The following is a 19,848-nucleotide window of genomic DNA, read 5'->3' as shown; positions in this document are numbered from 1 at the left end:
TTTATAGAAATACGTGAAAATAATACATCTTTAATATAGAAATCAATTAAAACACAAAAATTGAACAACTGTCAGGTGCTCTAACTCTATATATGAACTGTATAGCTTCATTATTATTTCATGTGTGATACCTGACAATGGTGAAATAAGAGCCATTAAAGTAACAAAAAATGTTAAATTATACACGACCTATTTGGAGAATTTGAAAATGAAATAGTTAAAATACAATCAATTATTATTATTTGATACTTTAACAAGGACTATTTTGTCCACAAGTTGACAATATGTTTTACATATTGTATTTTATGATTATTTTATGAAGGTAATTGAAGGGTGTCAGTAGAGCTGTCATAGTGGCGATAAGGATCTAAGAAAATAATACCGCCCTATGTTTATCAACTTCTGTCCCCTGTCAAAAACCAACAAGATACGCATACAAATACCGACAAAATCAAAGAAAATATTTTGACACGCGCAATGAAAACATTAGAGAAAAAAATAGAGAAAGACCAAATGAGACATTGTAATAACAGGTTACAACTTTTTCGCCTCTAATTAAAGACTGTTCGCCTTTCAGAGGTAAATTTAATTGTAGAAAAAAGTGACCTGGTCACCGAGGCAAGCATTTTATTAAAATGAACGATAAAAGCAATAACGTTTGCGGCGTTCCTCGTCGCTTGTTGTGATGAGCCGTTTGGAGAACATGGTTGATAAGGGTTTAATCAACGGGTATTCTATTTAAATAAAGGGACACGGTGACATTAGAACCTGTTTGAAATGACACTTAGATTATTTGAATATTTCATTGAACATTTTGGCTTATCGCATTTCCATTGCTGTTATGATAATGAATTCTTTAGACGTCAGTACGTATAAGTATTTGATCAAATATATACATATTGTTAGCAGTGTTTGAATGTCTGGAGTTTGTCTTTGTAATCCATCTATTAGCCACTCGCCACTTTGACCGTGTTTGACCCCCTATAATAAGCCGGCTCCGTATTTTAATTAATTTAGCTTCTTTGTAGAAATTTTGTTCTTGATGTGTGTGATTTATCCCCAACGAAATAAAGTCCAAGTGGAGACGATCGGGAGATTAACGGTTAAGTGAATGACATCCGTATACTTGAAATGGTTTTAAACATATACTGAAGATGATTCATAATATTTACAGTAGGTGAGCGTGAAATTATACCGCTTCAATCTTAGTTCGTCAGTAGTCTCTCGTTGGGTACATTTCTCATTGATGAAGGCAGTACTTTGTTAGGATTTAAGATATTATAGCGAAGCCGACATCGAGAGAGAATACGTTGTATTATCAAGAATACTTGTAATATAGATAGATAGACGTACTCTGCATGTTTTGTGCAGTGAATAAGACGAGTGCGGAATGTGGGAGATAAAACGACTGGCGGAGTTTAAGTCATTACATGAGTATTTTTACTGATCGTAGGTGGATGTGGGTATTTATTGCGGAAAATAAAGTGATTGTTTTAAAATTTGAAGGAATATGTTCATTATCTGATAAGAAAATGATAAATGTGAAATGATGATATTCTGATTTACGAATATTTTATTGATTGATCTGTGCGTAAAGGTTATTGGAAATATTAAATAGTTTAAATAGACGTGAAATAATATCACTTTACAAAGTGGTACTAAAGTGTAAGTGATTAAGCTAAGTCAGGATTTAGGAACGGTGAAGATTAATTCTGTATAGATATGAACGGTTTAAACGTAATGAAAGGCTGTGTTACGTTGAGTGTATTATGCGGTCTTATGTTAGCGGTTCGAGCCCAGTGCCCGAGCAAGTGTCAGTGTTTTGGCACGACTGCACGGTGCATGTTTCTGCAGTTGGAGACTATACCTGACGTACCGAGGACAACAACAATTCTGTAAGTATTTAGACTTAAGATATAAAATTTCCCCAAACTTTTATTTACACACTTCTTATATACAATCAATACATTTACGACCCGGTGAAGTGATATTAATGATAGGGACATTAAATAAACGTGCAGATTAAAGGTAGTGTGTTTTTGGAGGTGTATATAGTGAAACTTTATTGAGAAGATTTACACTATGTACATGGTGAACATATTACAATTTAATAAAATAAAATCATAGAGTGCAGCTTATTACATACCCGAGTAGACATCTTGGTTAAGTTTTATAAAACTAGAATCCTGTTTAAATAAGTATGTGTTAATTAAATGTTTTCTCGTTTATATATAAAGTTTGTCATGTTAAAAAGTATGATTGCATGTGTTTTAAAGTAATTTATCGATGCTATCTGAGTGAAAATAAAAATAAAGTAAAAGTTAGTGTGTGGCAAGGAGGGGGTTACCATGTTTTATAACATTAACTTGTGTAACCTTAAACATGTTAAGCTATGCTATTAAACGTGCTGATAAGATCTTAAAACATAATGTAACCGATAGTTAAATACGTTCACCAGACATACACATTATATCCACCTATGACATGAGCTACATGCCAACGAAAGTTGTAATGAATAGAAACATTTGTTTTAGAAATAACATCGACCTTATTTTGAATATATTGTAGGGGCTATTTAACTGACAAAATAAGAAATAACTATTTATATCATTTAATATTATTATTAACAGTAATAGGATAAGGAGACCATATTCGTGCTACTTTTCTCTCTCTTTAAATTAAAAATAGTCGAATAAACGCACACAATGCCGATTTTATTGAAGTAACTCAATAAAGGTTTATATTAAACATAGAGAGTGTTTTATCTTGACATTGAGTGATGGGTTTTACATTGTTTTAAACACATTTTCGCCTAACATGCTCCGGGTTAAGAGGTAATTAGTAAGGCAAGCAGTAGTTAAATACACCAGTCTAAATGTGTCTGCTTTCATTAAGCTACGGAGCGAGTTTATTAATGAACAAAAAGTTACCGCGAATGACTCATTTCATTGCACAGTGTATTACCTTTTTTCATTATCAAATTCATATGCAAATTTATGTAGTTTTAATAGGTTGTTTGTCGTTATAATTTAGAAAATTCGAACATTCAGCTTTTTTGCACAAACTATGATAGCCATCTGACCCTATCGTTTAAACATTTAGAAAGGCATGGTTACATTTTGATAAAATCAGATGTCAGAGATGTTTCAAATTGTTACAAAATATTTGATATGAAACAAGCTGGTTTGTAAGGGAATGTTCTGTCGGTGAGAGTTAATTGTATAAGTGTTAGTTTTATTATGAAGTAATCATGAAGAAATGCACGGTTTCATTTTGATATAGCTCCTCATTGCCTTGTCCACAACTCAAAGTTCCTAAATTCTATATGCTTGTTTGCTCCAACTGAAAGTCAATAAAGTACACCGGATAGTGACCATCTGCTAATTTTATGGGCAATTCTTCTAGTTTAAATGCTAGTACTTCATGAGTAGTGCGTACTGAATGTGCCTACTGCCAGTTATGTCAATATGGTTTGACTGAGTCAATGATTCGGTGATAAAGTCTATATGAGCCGCGTCATGACAAAACCAACATAATGGATTTGCGACTACCATGGATCCAGACCAGCCTGCGCGTCCGCGCAGTCTGATCAGGATCCATGCTGTTCGCTATCAGTTTCTTTACTTTTTTAGGGTATGTGTAAGCGAACAGCATGTATCCTGATCAGACTGCGCGGATGCGCAGGCTGGTCTGGATCCATGCTGGTCGCAAACACATTATGTTGGTTTTGTCATGGCGCGGCTCATATACATGTACACGTTTACGAAATGTTAGATGGGGCGTTGGTATTGGTGCCTCATATAATTATACTTGTTTTGACTCACTCAAAGAGACGAAAGCAAAAATTATTATATTTTCTTAAGAAGATTTAAAACAGAAAAAAGAGTATCTAAAGAATTCCCAAAACGACAAAATGGAAAAAAACCTTCATGCTCGGTTTGATTGAGCCTGTTCATGAATGGTATAATGGTAAATGTAAGTTCTGTCTTTGCTATATACAAATATATCAGGAACTTGAATTGTTTTGTCATTGCGATATGCAAACCTTATTTTAATTCGTATTTTTTTTATTAATAAAACATGTTTCGCTGTATGAAATACTCAGCAACACTTTATTTTTTCTAGATTAAATCTACTATAAAACTGTAAAATAAAATGAATTTAATTACATCCCCACCTATATAGTAAAGACGAAACATTAAAACAATCTTTTTCTTCTTTTTTCTCATTTTTTTTAAATGCTCTTTTCTTTAATCCATAATGTTAAATTACACTTGAACTGCGCTTGTATCAAAGTCTATTCACTTAGTCACAGTATGGTAGAGGTTTTCGCATTCCCTCACCGAGAGTATATTGACTTTTGATCCGGCTATGATTTTCATAATCTTGTGTGCTGTCAAATAAATCATAGCAAAGTTGTCAGCTTAAAGTTACGTTCAAAAGAATAATTTTATATTAATCTGTAATATTGACACGATTAAGATAAAACCTTGATAACAGACTATCTAATAAAAGTATTTGCTTAGGGAGAAGAAAAATATCATTCCATTAAACATTGTTTGTTATATTTTATGAAATGATAATCTATTATTAAACTTGCAGACGACAAAATAGTTTTTATAAATGTATTACATTATGTGTATTGATTGACCTATAAAGATAGTATGTCTTAAAATGTCAGCGTTAAGCCTTAACATGCATTATCATTCAAATTTGACATGTTATCATTAAATTTCACGTCGTCTGCTGTGTTGAAACATTAGTCAAATTACCAGCTTCCGGAATGTCGTGTGTGTCTATAACTTCACTGTGAGAATATTACTGGAAAAAAACAACCCACCATTATTCACAACACGTGAAAATAGGGGCCAGTATAACAATTTCTGTGTCAGCGTCCCAGAAACTTCCACTCCATTGTAAAACGTTGATAATCTTTACTAAATGGGCTAGATATTTAAGTTTAAACTCTTTGAAATCAAATATTTAAAAAAGCATTCAATTTTCCCAGGATTTGTTCTTTTTAAATAGAGCATAAATTTCAAATATACATAACACGTTTTAAGGTACAAATTGACATGAAAGTCCAGATTTTTTTTATCTCACATGGATTAATGTTAACCAAAAAGGGTAATTTTGACTGACAGCAGCAACATTATCAGAAGTCAATTAAAATTAACTGTGTTGGTCGATCAGATGTCTATAAATTTAACAAGATTGATAGGCTAAATTAGACAGTCATAAATAATGCATTATTATATTTGCATACAATCAATTGTTAGCCTTGAAATTCACTTTTCCCACCAACAGTTTTATACTCATTTGCATACACACTGCGCTATGAACCAAGAAGCCTAGCTAGTGACGATTTGCTATGTTGTCGTATGCTATAGAAGGATTCATTGACTTGTTTATTCATCCGATTGTCTGTTCCTAATTATTAAAAATAATACTGCCAGGAATAATTAAATTATATTATTATTGTTTTATTATTTATTATGTTGTCGTTTGCAGCAATTTGTCCCATCATTACAGTGTGTGCCAAAATCCATGGCAACTTACCATCCATGTCTACTTAACGTCCATAGTCCATAGGACGATATTTATAGTCACAACAACATGTTAACATTTTGAGATGAAACCTTCGAACATTAACAAAGATAATTTTAGACCGACTTTGGTCCGTAATGGAATAAATGCACTTTTAAATCATAATGGTTACTGATTATCATGTAAAACACTATATAACTAACGATAATGAGATAATGGTTTGTCGTTCCAAATCTCCTAAAATGATACATAAACCGATAACACCGTTGACTTTTCTTCAAGAAAGAACATCTCACCACGTGCTCAGCGGCGGCTCAGCACGAGATCCGATTCCAAAATATATAGAGACGTCAATCATTGTTAAAGATACATTTGATGAGGAAATATGTTTTATGTCAGATTCTTGGACAGGTTTCCCCGGATTTCCTCACACCTGGTTTTTAGTTTCTTTGTAGTTAATATTTTCATAGACACAATCTGTTGTTCTGTTCACAGATTACTTGCTGTGCTGCTTGTTGAGAAAGGTTAACAAAACTCAGATAATCGGAAATTGGAAACTTGATTATAATAGGTATACAAGAATTTTGAGGATTTAGCAATACAATCACGTGTCCTTTGTTTCATCAGTCCTTTTCAGTCTTCATTCGGATGATTTGCTTGTTTGTGTCAATTACCACAACACATAATTATAGTTATTTCAATCAAATAACGTCAGACGGATTAGACTCGATTCTTTATCAAAATCTAACTTATTTTAAGAACATGTCCTGTGCTTTCGAATGTAATCAATTCAGACCAAGACAACAGCACAATTTGCTAATCATACCTGAACACACTTATTCACAGACATACATGCAAAATATTGATATACGTAAACGTGAAAGTGATTGACATTTTGTAGGATATGCAGAAATGCAGACCAATAATAATAACAATTGCATGACGGCTTAAACAATTACCTGTTCGAGTATATAAAGACGCAATTCATTAGCGAGGATAAACTAGTTTTGTTATACGTTGTATATCATAATATTGTAATGATAATATCATTTGATTCCGCACATATTTCTTCACATACTGTAGAAAGCTCATGTTACATATTTGTTGCCTATATACTTCATCAATCTAGAAGTAAGTCTACTGAATTTCATTTTTAATGTAACACTTAATGTAAAAAATCATGTTTCGGTACCATATAAATCTTTGTTAAAGTCTTTTCTCTCACAAAAATAGTGTTTTTTTGTGAAATAGTCCCCCGGTTTCTTTATCTTTTAATCAAATTTCTTAACAAAGCGTCTCGTTTAGCCCATTAAACTGTATCAAAATATGAAACTAGATACTTTCTTTGGTATGGACACATTTCTCTAAGCGTTTAATGTGTTCAAAACTAATTCATACATCTTTATAAATATGAACGGTGCATTATAAGATATTCATATCAAAAGAGATGTTTGTCTGTATTTCAATCACTTGAATTATGAAGGAGAAAATATGTTTCAAACCAGTAGGTGGCAATAAAGAAATTTAAGCTGCGCAGTGAAATTCATTAAACCTTCTTAACTTGTATAATAAACGGTTAGAATACTGGAGTGTTCGTGACATGTTCACATTTTGCTGAGTTGAAAATAACAGGCAATTCAGTTATAATTCCTTTAGTTCTTCAGTAAAAACACGGCAACAGTCATTCATTTATTGGTAAGTGAAAATCTTTATGCTTTCAAAAGTGTAAACCTACTTAAATAAATGTCCCAAAATCATTGATCAGACGTAATGCGATACTTAATGTCCCAGATGTTATAGTCATATTAAACCTAAACAATTGTCCGTCATTTTGTACGTTTTCAATCGTTCCCTTCTCATACTACAGCACAACGCCGTTCTTTGTTATAAAGTGTTACAAAAAGAGAAATAGACGATTATGTTCATTATGGAGCAAATCAGTGCTAAAAATGTAATACATTATAAAAGTTGAGCTTCAAAGAAACCTTCAAACAGCCAGTCATATTCATTGTTAATTCAACCTCTTTACTCACTAACTTTTAAGAAAACATCTAAGTAATAAACAAAACAAATAAATCTTCAAAGATTAATGAGTAAGTAATCGTCTGTCTTTGTGTCTGTTTTTGTGTTGTTTTACCTGTAGTCGATAGACGTAAATAAATAGATGAGGCTGTGTTGTTAGGCAGATGTAACCTAAGTTGTTGAGTGATATAATTGAAACATGAGGTAATATTTGCATTTATATCATACTTTTGAAGTGATACAAAAACTAGAAAATATTATTTGCCAAGTTTTTTTTATATAGAAAACCGTAAAATCTGCGTACAATATAGCCTAACAAAGAAAGGTGAAACGAGAGCACTTTTATGTGTAGAAACGATTGGTAAATAATAATACGACCTAGTGAGACATGATATTTTGCTGCTTTAAAGCTTAATTTCACTCCACAAAATTCGTCAGTTACCATTTATTTTTGATTATAAGTGGTAATTTATGATATAATAATTCTTGTGGTGTTCAATATTGATTGAAGCAGAACAAATAACTTACTTGAGCCTAAATTAAATACATATGTATATACAAACTAGATTTGCAAATGCTTGACATATAAAATGAAAAAAAGTCTTTTGATTCTTTTTCCTTTTTAACCATTTAACTTCCCCAACATTCTTTATTGACAAGAGAATACCATAATGCGACATCGAAACCGGCACAGATCGAGCCGTTGGCATTTAAGTCTTAGGGACGATTGAAAACAATACACTTTAAATTTCATTCTTTTTTAGATTTTTTTTCGAAGGAAAATAACACTATGTCGAGAAGTTATCTCAAATAATGATCTCTGGCGCATTAACAACACATAAATTCAATGAATACTAATAAACAAAACAGACCTATTCCGAACTGATTGAGTTTTTTAAGCTAAAGTCAATAAGCACTTAGAATAAATCAAATAAATCTCTTGAACAAAAATATTAATATCTATGTCTGTTTACAAAATATTCAAGCATTCTACGAAATGGTAAAAAGAAATGTATTTTGCATTGTTAAGTCACAACAGTAAAATAATACAACAATTTAGTAAAAAGATAAGATAAAATAAAATTTACTGAACAGTGGTATTTTAATTAAGAAAAAATTATCTCAACAATGTACTTGATAAGATGACAGTCAACCTTTTGAATGCGACTTTGGTGCGAGATTCTAGGCGTAGTGCCTCATGAGCAGTGTTCCAGAATCATACATCGTAATTTCTAATCAATTGAGAACTATTAATTTTTCTATTAGACATTGTTCCAAAATTAGATTTATTGAATAAGGAAAAGTGTCCGACTAGCATTTTGATTGGTGATATTGGTACATAACAATTATGACATCCTGCTATCTAATATCACATCGACACGTTGTTTCTTTGAACCTTGTCTTATAGGGCATGCCCTTGTCCCCTACATGCATTAAACTGTTTTTAATTGTGATACGTACATGGAAGAAAACTTGCATATTATTTCTTGTGCACGTATAAGACAATTTTTATGTGTACCATCGACTACAACCTTACAAAATGTATCTAATAACTAAGACAATTTACATGTAAAATAGAGAAAAACAGAATCCGAACGTACGAAACTACAAAATTGAAAATGTTGCAGGCTCGGTTTGATTGGTTTGATTGAGCCTATTCATGGACGGTAAATGGAAAGTGCAAATTACTGTCCACACCCCAGCACCGGCTTTAGTTAGAAAACTTTCATTTTTATTTTAACCACGAGTTATCTACAGATACTGAAAGCATGCATGCATGAGAGTTTTGTAACTGCTGTTTTTTGTTTTTTTGTTGTTTTTGTTTTTTGTTTTTTTTTCATTTTACGTGGAAAAATCAGAAGTGTAATCTAACCTTGTAATATTTGTCAACATTGTTTACAAGAAGTTACGTAATAGAAATGAACATATTCAAACAGTGTCGTACCTGATGTAGCTCGAACAAGGCCTCCTACTAGGAAGGAATGTGAACTTTTAGATCTAGCCAATAATACGTGCCACGTGTATGCTGATAAAACTAATCTTTTACCTGTAATTTGTTACCTAAATCTAAACTTAAATAATTAAATAGATTTATCTGTCTGTAAAAAGTGTAGTATCGTAAATGTTATAGATGAATCTTAATTGAATTAACAGTTAAATACGATGTTGTCTCTATTTGATTAAAATTGCATGACGATTGGGGCATGTTCTGTATATCAATGGAATATTTATTAATTTCACTGGACCTTTAAGTTGGTATCTTTAAGGCTGATATAAATTCAGATAATCTGCACGAGAATTAAATTTGCGATATGTGTGATCATGTCATCCCAGACTGTGTAGAAAAATCTATAATTATGCTATATTTATCATTATATTTTGTATTATTAATAAAATATGATAAACAAGATCAACAAGGAAAGGCGGCGTTCAATGAACGCAACCCCCACATGACCCAGCAACAAGAATCACAGTAATGTGCAAAAGAGAAAACGATAGACCAGAGATATAATTCTTATCTCGTCTTAGACGATTTTAATAAAATCTATAACGAAATATTACTTCCGTTGGTGACTAAAAACTTCATTTTCTTAGAGCAAATGAGAGATTACTTTAAAAATAGAGAGACATGTAGATACTTAGTTAACTTCTTTTCCATTTTTATCTGGAGAGGAAGTGAAAAAATAGTTACTCAAAGCTACCAACATTTTCGTACATTTTCAAGTATTGCTGTTCATCCTTAAATGATAGAAAATATACCAACACTACTTCATAACATGGCAAAACTTATTTTGACAATACTTTAAAAGCAGCTTGACATAAGCCAAAAAATTTATGTTTTGCAGGAATTGTTCGCAGTTCTCAGAGTTAATATTATTTTTCCAGGAATTATTTTATTGTTGTCTGCTTCTAAAGTAGCTCTTGAAGGATTTATAATTTCCTAATTTTATATTCCTGGATCTCTTGTCTATCACTTGATTATAGTGTAGAAAAAAACACATTTTGAGAAAGTATTAACGGGACTTAACCATGACAATGTAAGAAAATATGGGAAACACATTAAGAGATCCTTATGCATTCACTTAAAATTAACGTTTTACCATAAAATTGTGGTTTTGAAAAAAACGTTATCGAGCCTGTTACAACTCATGTTTTACAAGATATCATCTTAATATGTAACAAAAACACGTTCCTTAATAAGATAACGTGTATATGTCTTGCTATATGACTTTGATGTTGGCAACAAGTATAGATTTGAGATTTTTTTTTAATTTCAGTTTTTGTAATTGTTTTTTTTATCGGTTACGATTTTACATTATTCATGTTTCAGATCGGAGTATGTTTAATGCGAACATACTGATGTAACTGATTTGTATTGTATTATGTGTATACATGTTATATAGTTAGTGCAATCTCAGACAGGACCATCAATGTAAGGTCTTTGTATATGGGTTGATGTTTATACTAAGTTGTATAAGATGCGGATACTGGGAAAATGTTTATATTGAGTTTTATAAGATGCGGATGCGCCTATATTAGTTTACCAATGCCTCTAGCTATATCTAGTTTAACATCGTCTATCTCCTGTAAATGTTCTTTATCACAAACTATCTCTTTATCATATCTAACAAGTTAATTAACACTACCGCAAAATGATTTGATTCATGCATGGATACCCTTGTATTTATCTACGCCAAATCCTCTAATATACCAAAACTGTATAAATAAGAAGTGTCTCTAATGAATCTAATGTATTATTTAATCGCTATCATCTAGAGTTTCTGAGAAACCAGTTGCTCACATCCAGGTTATAGTTGATTTCAAATTATCATAATGACTAAATGATTAGATGTAAGGCATCAAATTAGTAAAATAACTATGAAATAATGCTTATCTCAAGCAACAAATTTGAAGTAAGTAACGGCAGTTGTGATATATTTTGGCATGTGTTGTGGTAGATATTTACAAGGTAATTATGTCGTGTTATAAAATGTTTAACATCTTAATAGACTTGGCAATAACAAAATAAAATCTAATAAGGAATAACGTCAAACATGTTTGTCATTTTATATGATATATTATATAATGAAGTCTACCCCAACTTGTGTGGTATTACCTTACATTACAAATTAATTAGATACACTTAAAATGAGGAAGGGTTAGATTTAGGAATGTTTCAAGTACATATACGTCATAATTATGTATGTTTATTATAATGTTATAATGTTATTCCTTTCGGTTACATCAATTGATATTATTTGACATACGTAAAGCGCAAAAATGACCGCACAATTAATAGTTTATATTCTCCGAACTTATATACATGTATTTCTTTAAGTACATCAACTTCACGAGTTCAAAGAGAACTTTTCATTTTCGATGAAAAATATATGACTTATGTTTTACAAGTGTTTATAAACTGACATCAATCTTACAGTTATAACCAGTGAAATGCAACTTACTTTATTATCTTTTTTAATGGAAAGAGCGAGAAAATAGGCAAGAATGTATTTAAATAAACATTTGACTGCTGCGTTATTTCCTCATTTTCAACATTGAAATGATAATACTTTACTGGTATGCAGTTCACTTGAAAAGTAAATTAGATAGTACGTGCATTACAAGAGTGTTTGTAAATAGCCAGATGTTTTTTGTTGGTTTTTTTTTTAAATAAAAAAACTATGTTTGAAGATAATCAAGCCGTTATTTATTGCTGAAAACCTGATTGTTAGCAAGATGGGGCAGATTTGTTTTTATTTTTGTAGAGAAGTTTCTCATCTAAGTAGTATGACTTTAAAAGAGAAAACTTAATTCTTGCCAACGCTGCAATCAAAATTTAAAAACAAATATCTTTTCTCCTTTTTTTGTTTTTTTCAGAAAAATATGATAAATTTTAACTGTATTCTTACACGTGCATTTTAAAAAATATTATAAAAGAATGAAATTATCACAAAAGTCCAATGAACTTATGTACAGAAATGCTGAAATACGAAGTTTATAAATAAATGATTAGTTTTGACATTGTGGTTGGTTTCAATAAAAATCAGAGGTTACAGCTGCGATTTCCTACTGAGTCATACCATTATAATAAATATAAATAAATATGATCTAGTATAAATTGGTTATTTCCTGCATGAAGGTGATAGGTCTTTAGGTATCGAAGTCGGTATGAGTATATGATTGAAGTAGGTAAACATGTAAATATCATTTCAAGTTAACCCTGCCATGAGTTTAGATTACCTATAAAACTGACAGATTTTTTTTTCAGCCGACGCTATAATCAAACATACTTCATAGATCCATATTTCAACTTCGTTATTAGTTTAAACATTAAAATGTTCAACGCTGTTTGGAGTGTCACTAATCCGTAATTTTCTTTCCCGGTCAGGGCCTTGATTTAATAGTCAAATGGAATATTACTTTTTTTGTGAATATATCATTGAATGTATAGGTATCTGTAAGTATACACATTCCATTCGACATTATAAATATTCAGGTATGCTGAGTTAAGTCAAGAGGAGGCATTTAAAGATATGTGGAAACCCCGGTAATGATATTCAAATTAAACATTCTTATACGAGCATGAAATTGTTCTGAACCTAAAAATGATTTTTCTTTTCTTTTCACCATTCGAGTGAAAACTATTTCTCTTGTACAGGTTTGTAATTAACTTTCGAAATCAGGGAAACATGCAATTTACAATCAGTGGTTACCAGGTTCTATAGAAATTGACTGAACACTTGCCAATTATTGTCGTGCTGTCGGGTCACACAGTGGATGTCTATCTAACACTCTTGAATATGCCAATATCTAAACCCATTGATGACCCTGCCTTAAGTAGCTTTCCTTTTGTTGAAACGTTTGATATAGACATAAGTAAGTTCACAGTGGAGACTTTGTCTATTTCAACATCACTGAAATAATTTATTGATGACGATATGAAGATATTTCCGTTAACATTCTTCTGTTAACATTGATGGACAATTGTTAAGGCCAATGTATAATATAGACGGCATGGAAAGATAACAACAGAATGAGACATTGAATCTTGGGCTGTCATCTGCCTTATTATATATATCATGACAGATATGTGAAAGATGCTCGTGCTATTCATGATTTGCATGTCAAGAAATAAAGTTTAGTGATTATTAGTAACAGGATATAATGCATTATTTGACTGCAGGCTGTATAAACCTTAACTTACTCGTCTTTTTAAGAAAACTTTTCTGCATCTTTGAATATTGTTTTGGTAACCATATACACTAAGACAGTGTGTCTTATCTTATCTGAATTGCCATCTTAATTGGACGCCAACGCTCATGGAACTGGTGCATCACATGTAAATGCTCCTCCATTATACGTATTCATATACATCTTCATTATATTAACATACTTCTGAATGAAATTAATTGAAAATGAAGACAATCAACATACAATTACTGTTTTTAGTGATTCACTGGGTCTATGTTGGTAGAACTTGGATGCCTTCAATGATATCATCAGCAGCCAAGACATTGTCATGTTTGGTGTCTGCAATGTCAGTTGCACTATACTATATGTAAAAAGAACTAGTTCCTAACTTCGGGAACCTGAAAAATAATCTGTAAGCGGACGATGAGAGTGAAACTGTTTCTATAGGAATAAGAATATATCTAGTTGAACTTCTATCATAGGTGATTAATATAAAAACTGAGTTAGCAATAAGTTGGCATCCGAATGTTTCTGTATTGACTTCATGAATAAATAATTGTACAGAAATTAATCTGGTAAATTAATACAAGTGACTCATATGCATTGATGGTAAAATATCTCTTTTTCTGATATTCCCTCGAGACTTTTGGCATTGCACTATGAAAATGTTAATTTTGTAATCATAGAAAGTGCATTTTGCTCAGTTTTAACAAAGCAAGATTTACGGCACCGAAACAAACTGAAAAAAGTACAGAAAATTCATGAAACATCAGTATTTGGGAAGTTAGCAGTGAACATTTATATCATTTAAAAGTATCTTAAAAGAATTACCTATCATTTAAGCAACTATCAATTCAATGCAATTATTTTACAGATATTTTATCTGGTTTTGGAACGTATATCATTTAATAGAAACCTTTGAAAAAAGTTTGATGAATTACATTGGTGTTTACCTTTTTGCGTTGATGTGTCTTTTTCCAGCATTGTGAAAGGATTGTTCTCCAGTGTAGTATTGTTTTGGTGTCCGTGGCATGGACAGGGTGCTGTAGGAGGCTACGTTCTGTGAATGTTGTTCTAAACGTCTCTTAATGAAGCCTTCATGTTTATACTAATATCCTGTTCAATCGTCACAAAAATAAGTGAAGTGCAAACAACAGCAATTTTCTGCACATGCTAATGGTATATAAATGTATAACAAATGTCTATCATTATGTTGTAACAATAATAAACAACAAAAAAGAGTGATATGCATGTGGTTAAACAAGTTTGTAATAATATTGAGTCTAGCTGTACCAGGATATAAGATAATAAAAATTCAGACATAATAGTCAAACTTTGCTTCAAATATCGTATCTATGTAATACCCTCTAATTTATGCTAACGGTTATTTACAATAAGCACAATGGTCTATGATATATATTTATTTATTTCACACCTTATACAATGTAACTAATGAACTTCCAGCACGTGATGTTCCAATATAAATCATTATTGAATCCAATCATATCGATTTATCCTTGTTTTCTTCCCGTTGTTCGAATGCATCTTATTTAAATGCATATTATTCCATCTAGGCTCGTTTTCATTTTCCGAGTCCAAATACATCGAATCTATATCAAACCTATAGTGTACTCTATTTAGCCTCGATTTCATATTTCGAGTTAATAAGTTCTATATGAAATCCATTTTGTTCTGTAACTATATATTTAATGTTGATTTTGAGTGTTTCCTTAAATTTAATATGTTTTCTCCAAGTAAGAACTGGTGGTTTGAAATAAAAACTGTACTGATTCTATTGGACTCGTATACAGTTTCAAAACCTATATCTGAATTGAATCCAATATAAGTTTTAGATCTGTCAACCCCTCCAGTAGAATTCAATATTGTACTCAACAATCTTTGCAAACCTCATAATGTATGAACAAAACAATGTGTAGAACCACTGCCTACAGGGATGTTTCATTTGCATGGGAAATGTAACAATAACAGATGATATTTGGAGAGGAAACACAGTAATTCTGGAATGCATCACAAATTCTCCAATAAGCTTGCCAGATTAAGCACCGTGTCATTCCTTTTGTTTTTATCAGAATCTGTTTCTTCGCACCGTTTAAGAAGATTAGCTAAGAATTAATTGTGTATGGTAACTCTGAGTCGTTTTTTCATCCATTTGTCAAGGAATAAAGAGGGCAAAAAAGAACATCACAGTATTTTTATGCTTATTGACAGTAAACATGTGGAAATAAGTGCTTTTGTTGTTTTTTAAAAGTTTACATGATTATTCATAGCATATTCTGTTCTCTTAACAACTAAATGTAGTCATACAATAATGTCAGAAAATGTAAAACTGTCGCAAATTAGCATGCATTTAAATAAAATCATATACATATGATTTAATGAATTGTTATTTAATAAATATATTACATCGCAAATATATTTTTATTGTATGAATATTACATCGTAAATATATATGTATTTTATGAACATATTTTATCGAAAATATATTGATATTTTATGAATATATTACATCTCAAATTTATTTGTATTATATGGCTAAATTAAATCGGAAATAAATAACCATTATATGAATATGTTAGGTTATCAATATATTGTTACAATGTACTATATTAACACATTACATCGCCAATGTATTGGTATCATATGCACATATTAAATCGCTAGGATATTTTTAAAATGTTAAACAGACAGTCTTACTTCACAGTACGGGTTCCTTACAGAATTTACAGCATTTTTACGAAGATTAAATATTTCAAATACAGAAAGATGAAGCTTATTTTTGATTATAATTAATCCAGTTATATCTAGGATGCTGTCTATTAAATAAAGCCTGGCTTATAAAGGATCACCATAAAATATGTTGTGTATCGTGAACGTAAGTTTTCCTTTCTAACCTTTGCTTATTTGTTTTAACTTTAAAATATGAGTGAATGCGCTATCTGAGAGAACTCGATGGATAATGTTTGTAAAGTGAGGGTCCATTAAAAAAATCTTTGCAGGAACATATAGGTAACTGATAAGTAGATATATAAATTATATACATTAGATGTATTATTTATTTTTATTACCAAAATCGTACACATAATTTAATTTACCAAGACTAAACAAGCATACAGTTAGATATGAGTAACAAAGAATATTTTATGGGTCGTCATTTCATTATCATATGTGAAGATAAAATGGTTTAAGAAATAGATCTATCGACTTAAATTATAGCTTAACATGCATAACGGCCACTATACCAACAAGTAATAATTAAACGTTAAAAAAATGAGTGTGCAATAGCAATTGTGCTACGAGGATACGCGTAAGACTCAATCTCTTATAATGAACACATGGCTTTATATTCACATTGTATTTTCATGTTTTTATGTATGTCTAAATAATCATTTTCCTGTTTTATTTACAAATTTTCCTCATTTTGGATCTAAATAAATCATTCTCTAGCTAACAATTGTAACATTCATGGATTTATTTGAATGATTTTCCTACTTGTGTACTTATTTTGATCACTTTTTTGCGGATGAGGAACTAAGAACCAGTCCAAAATAAAATAAACGTTTTGTTTTGAGTTGTTCTGTTATATCATGATATCTTAAATTGTTTTCACAATTTAACATATTTATAGATGATTCATACTGACGTCGTTCAGTCTGTTAATAGCTATTTGATGTTAATGAATAAAGAATGCATTTTAACTTATATGTTGAACACATATTTAGAAACATTTCAATTATCTTAATTACAATACAAAACTGCTGCACTCGTTTATTTTGTTTAGAAACATCTTACAATCTCAAATTATATTCATTTTGATAAATCAAGTTTAATATTACAAGGCATGTTAAATGATTTATGTCACGTCTATTAAACACTTAATATATGCAAGGAATTTGGAATTTCATAATAATGATTATTTTATTGCTTAAACCTGCCAGTCATTATCATAATAGCAATAAATGAAACCGCTAGTTAACCACGCTTTTTAATATTGCAAGGCGCTTGAAACATTTTCCTTTTTTTTGTAAATATTATTTATATATTTATTAAATTTCTATCTATAAACTTTGGATAAAACAATAAAATTATGCCACTAAGTGTATACAATTATAACTTAAACGCAACATATGTTAACCATTTCGGATTATTAATATATGTTTGTAGCTTCTTTAGTACTAATAAGTTAAAAGCGTAAATATAACCAAATATTTTAAGCAAAACCCAATGAGATTCTAAATAAATAATAATTGACCGAATATTTTGCAAATATGAACTCGTTTTTTGTGTGTGAAGGGAGAGGTGGAGCACGAAACATATAAAAGTAGTCATTTCAAATGTACACTTTAAGGAAGCAGTTTCTGCAATTCATTCACATACACTGCATTTCCGAGACAAGCGTTCAATCACGATAATCACGTGCAAAATCTTATCTTTACCGACATCTTAATTAAATGCCACGTCTAATAAATCTACCGTATCCCTACCACCACCAGCATGCACATTACTCACTTCTGAAGAAACTCGTGATATCTGAGTTGTCTTTGTAAACTATAGTTATTGTGAATGCATAAATTCGGCTAAGAATCTGTGTTTTTATATGTTGTTTATGCCTTGAAAATTCAATTTCACCGTATTAGTAAAAATGATATTGTAAGAGTGATATTTGACAAAAGAACGAAAAGCCTACATGACCTTTTTCATCACCCCGAACATTTAAGTTTAGAACTTGTTTTCAATGTATTGAATGACTTATTTTCACTTACTGCTTTCAATGTAAAGTTTACTACAATAATTATTATCATATCAATAGAACAAGAGCCAAGTACAGCTGACTTATATATGTTGTAGACATGTTGTAGACAATATGGCAGACGTTACTGTAGGTGTAAGTTATGTTGTTATTTATAGTAAATCATTAATAAACACGTCATTAACACGTGTTAGTTTCTGGCTATCTGTTCTTGTAAATATACAGAAACAGACAATTATCATTTCACGAACAGATTCAATAAAAAAAATATATTTCTTGATAATAAGCGATGAAAAACCCTATTATAGTGACTTGTCTAGTCAAACTACGAGTATAAAACGTGAAGTCTATAAACTTTCAAGTGAATAAGGGATTCAGGACTCTTCTGTAAATATATCACACAAATATTAATACTCATACAATTATGAAGCAATAAAATCAAAATGCTTAACTTTGCAATACGTAATATAACTATCATAAAACCAACAGTACATGTTGTGATACTTTTAAAAACACTTTCTTTGCATTCAGTGATTAAAACTTAAACTAAGTTTGTATAATAAAAATAATACAATGATTAATTATTAACATTTCAAGGACCTAACCATCATCTTCTGACCTTTCCTATGGACAACTAGAAATGCTATATATGGTAATTTCAAAATGTGACTAATAGTATTTTCTCTAATAACCATATTACGAAACTAAACAACATAATTATTTGCTGTTTACTTTTGTTTGCCCCTTTTCCCCATATATATATCTTTAATGAATACAGCCAGAACATCAGTAATCGAAATTCTTAATCTGATCATTTCTAACATTGTATGGCTTTTAAAAAAGCACACACTTTATTCAGATACATAAACTTGCGCAGCAATCAATTAAGTAAAGTAATCTTTATAATAAATTGGTAAAGATATCAAACATGTTAAGAGAATGTTACAAAATAAATCACGTGCAATAAACAGATTTTTATACAGCCAGAAATTTGAAAAATGTTACGTTTGAAGTCTTTCCTCTCGATGTTTTTTGCTTGTCAGTTTTCATCAAGAAGGAGACTACTTCACAGCAAGCCTCATTTCCCAGTGTTATTACTTAGGGGATTCTTCAAAGAAAACAAAATATAGATGTGTTAAATGTTGAAAACAAAGGAATGTCTTCATAATGCTACCTGCGCACAAATTGTTTGTTAATTGTCTTCATAATAACATACAATTAACTGCGTGCATTCCATTTCGATTTTTTGTTAAGCGTATAACATATGCAGACGAATATTGTCAGACAAAATATTTTAAAAATATAATGACATTAACTAT

General features: G+C 30.7%; 1 protein-coding gene across 2 annotated transcripts in view; it reads left to right on the top strand.

Moving 5' to 3' along the window:
* The first annotated feature begins 1,176 nt into the window (after positions 1 to 1,176).
* LOC132758331 (peroxidasin-like) overlaps positions 1,177 to 19,848 on the top strand; it is a 48,706-nt gene continuing 30,034 nt past the window's right edge. Inside the window, exon 1 of one of the 2 annotated variants that reach the window (XM_060749918.1) lies at positions 1,177 to 1,895. In XM_060749918.1, coding sequence (XP_060605901.1) covers positions 1,723 to 1,895 — 173 coding nt within the window. In that variant the 5' untranslated portion in view covers positions 1,177 to 1,722. The remainder of the gene's footprint in view (positions 1,896 to 19,848) is intronic. The other variant, XM_060749920.1, reaches the window with a different exon arrangement.

Source organism: Ruditapes philippinarum, unplaced genomic scaffold (assembly GCF_026571515.1).
Source record: "Ruditapes philippinarum isolate M1 unplaced genomic scaffold, ASM2657151v2 ctg667_1_1_1_1, whole genome shotgun sequence".
Lineage (NCBI taxonomy): Eukaryota > Metazoa > Mollusca > Bivalvia > Venerida > Veneridae > Ruditapes > Ruditapes philippinarum.
Note: the sequence above shows the minus strand (reverse complement) of the source record. Positions and strands in the feature narration are given on the sequence as shown.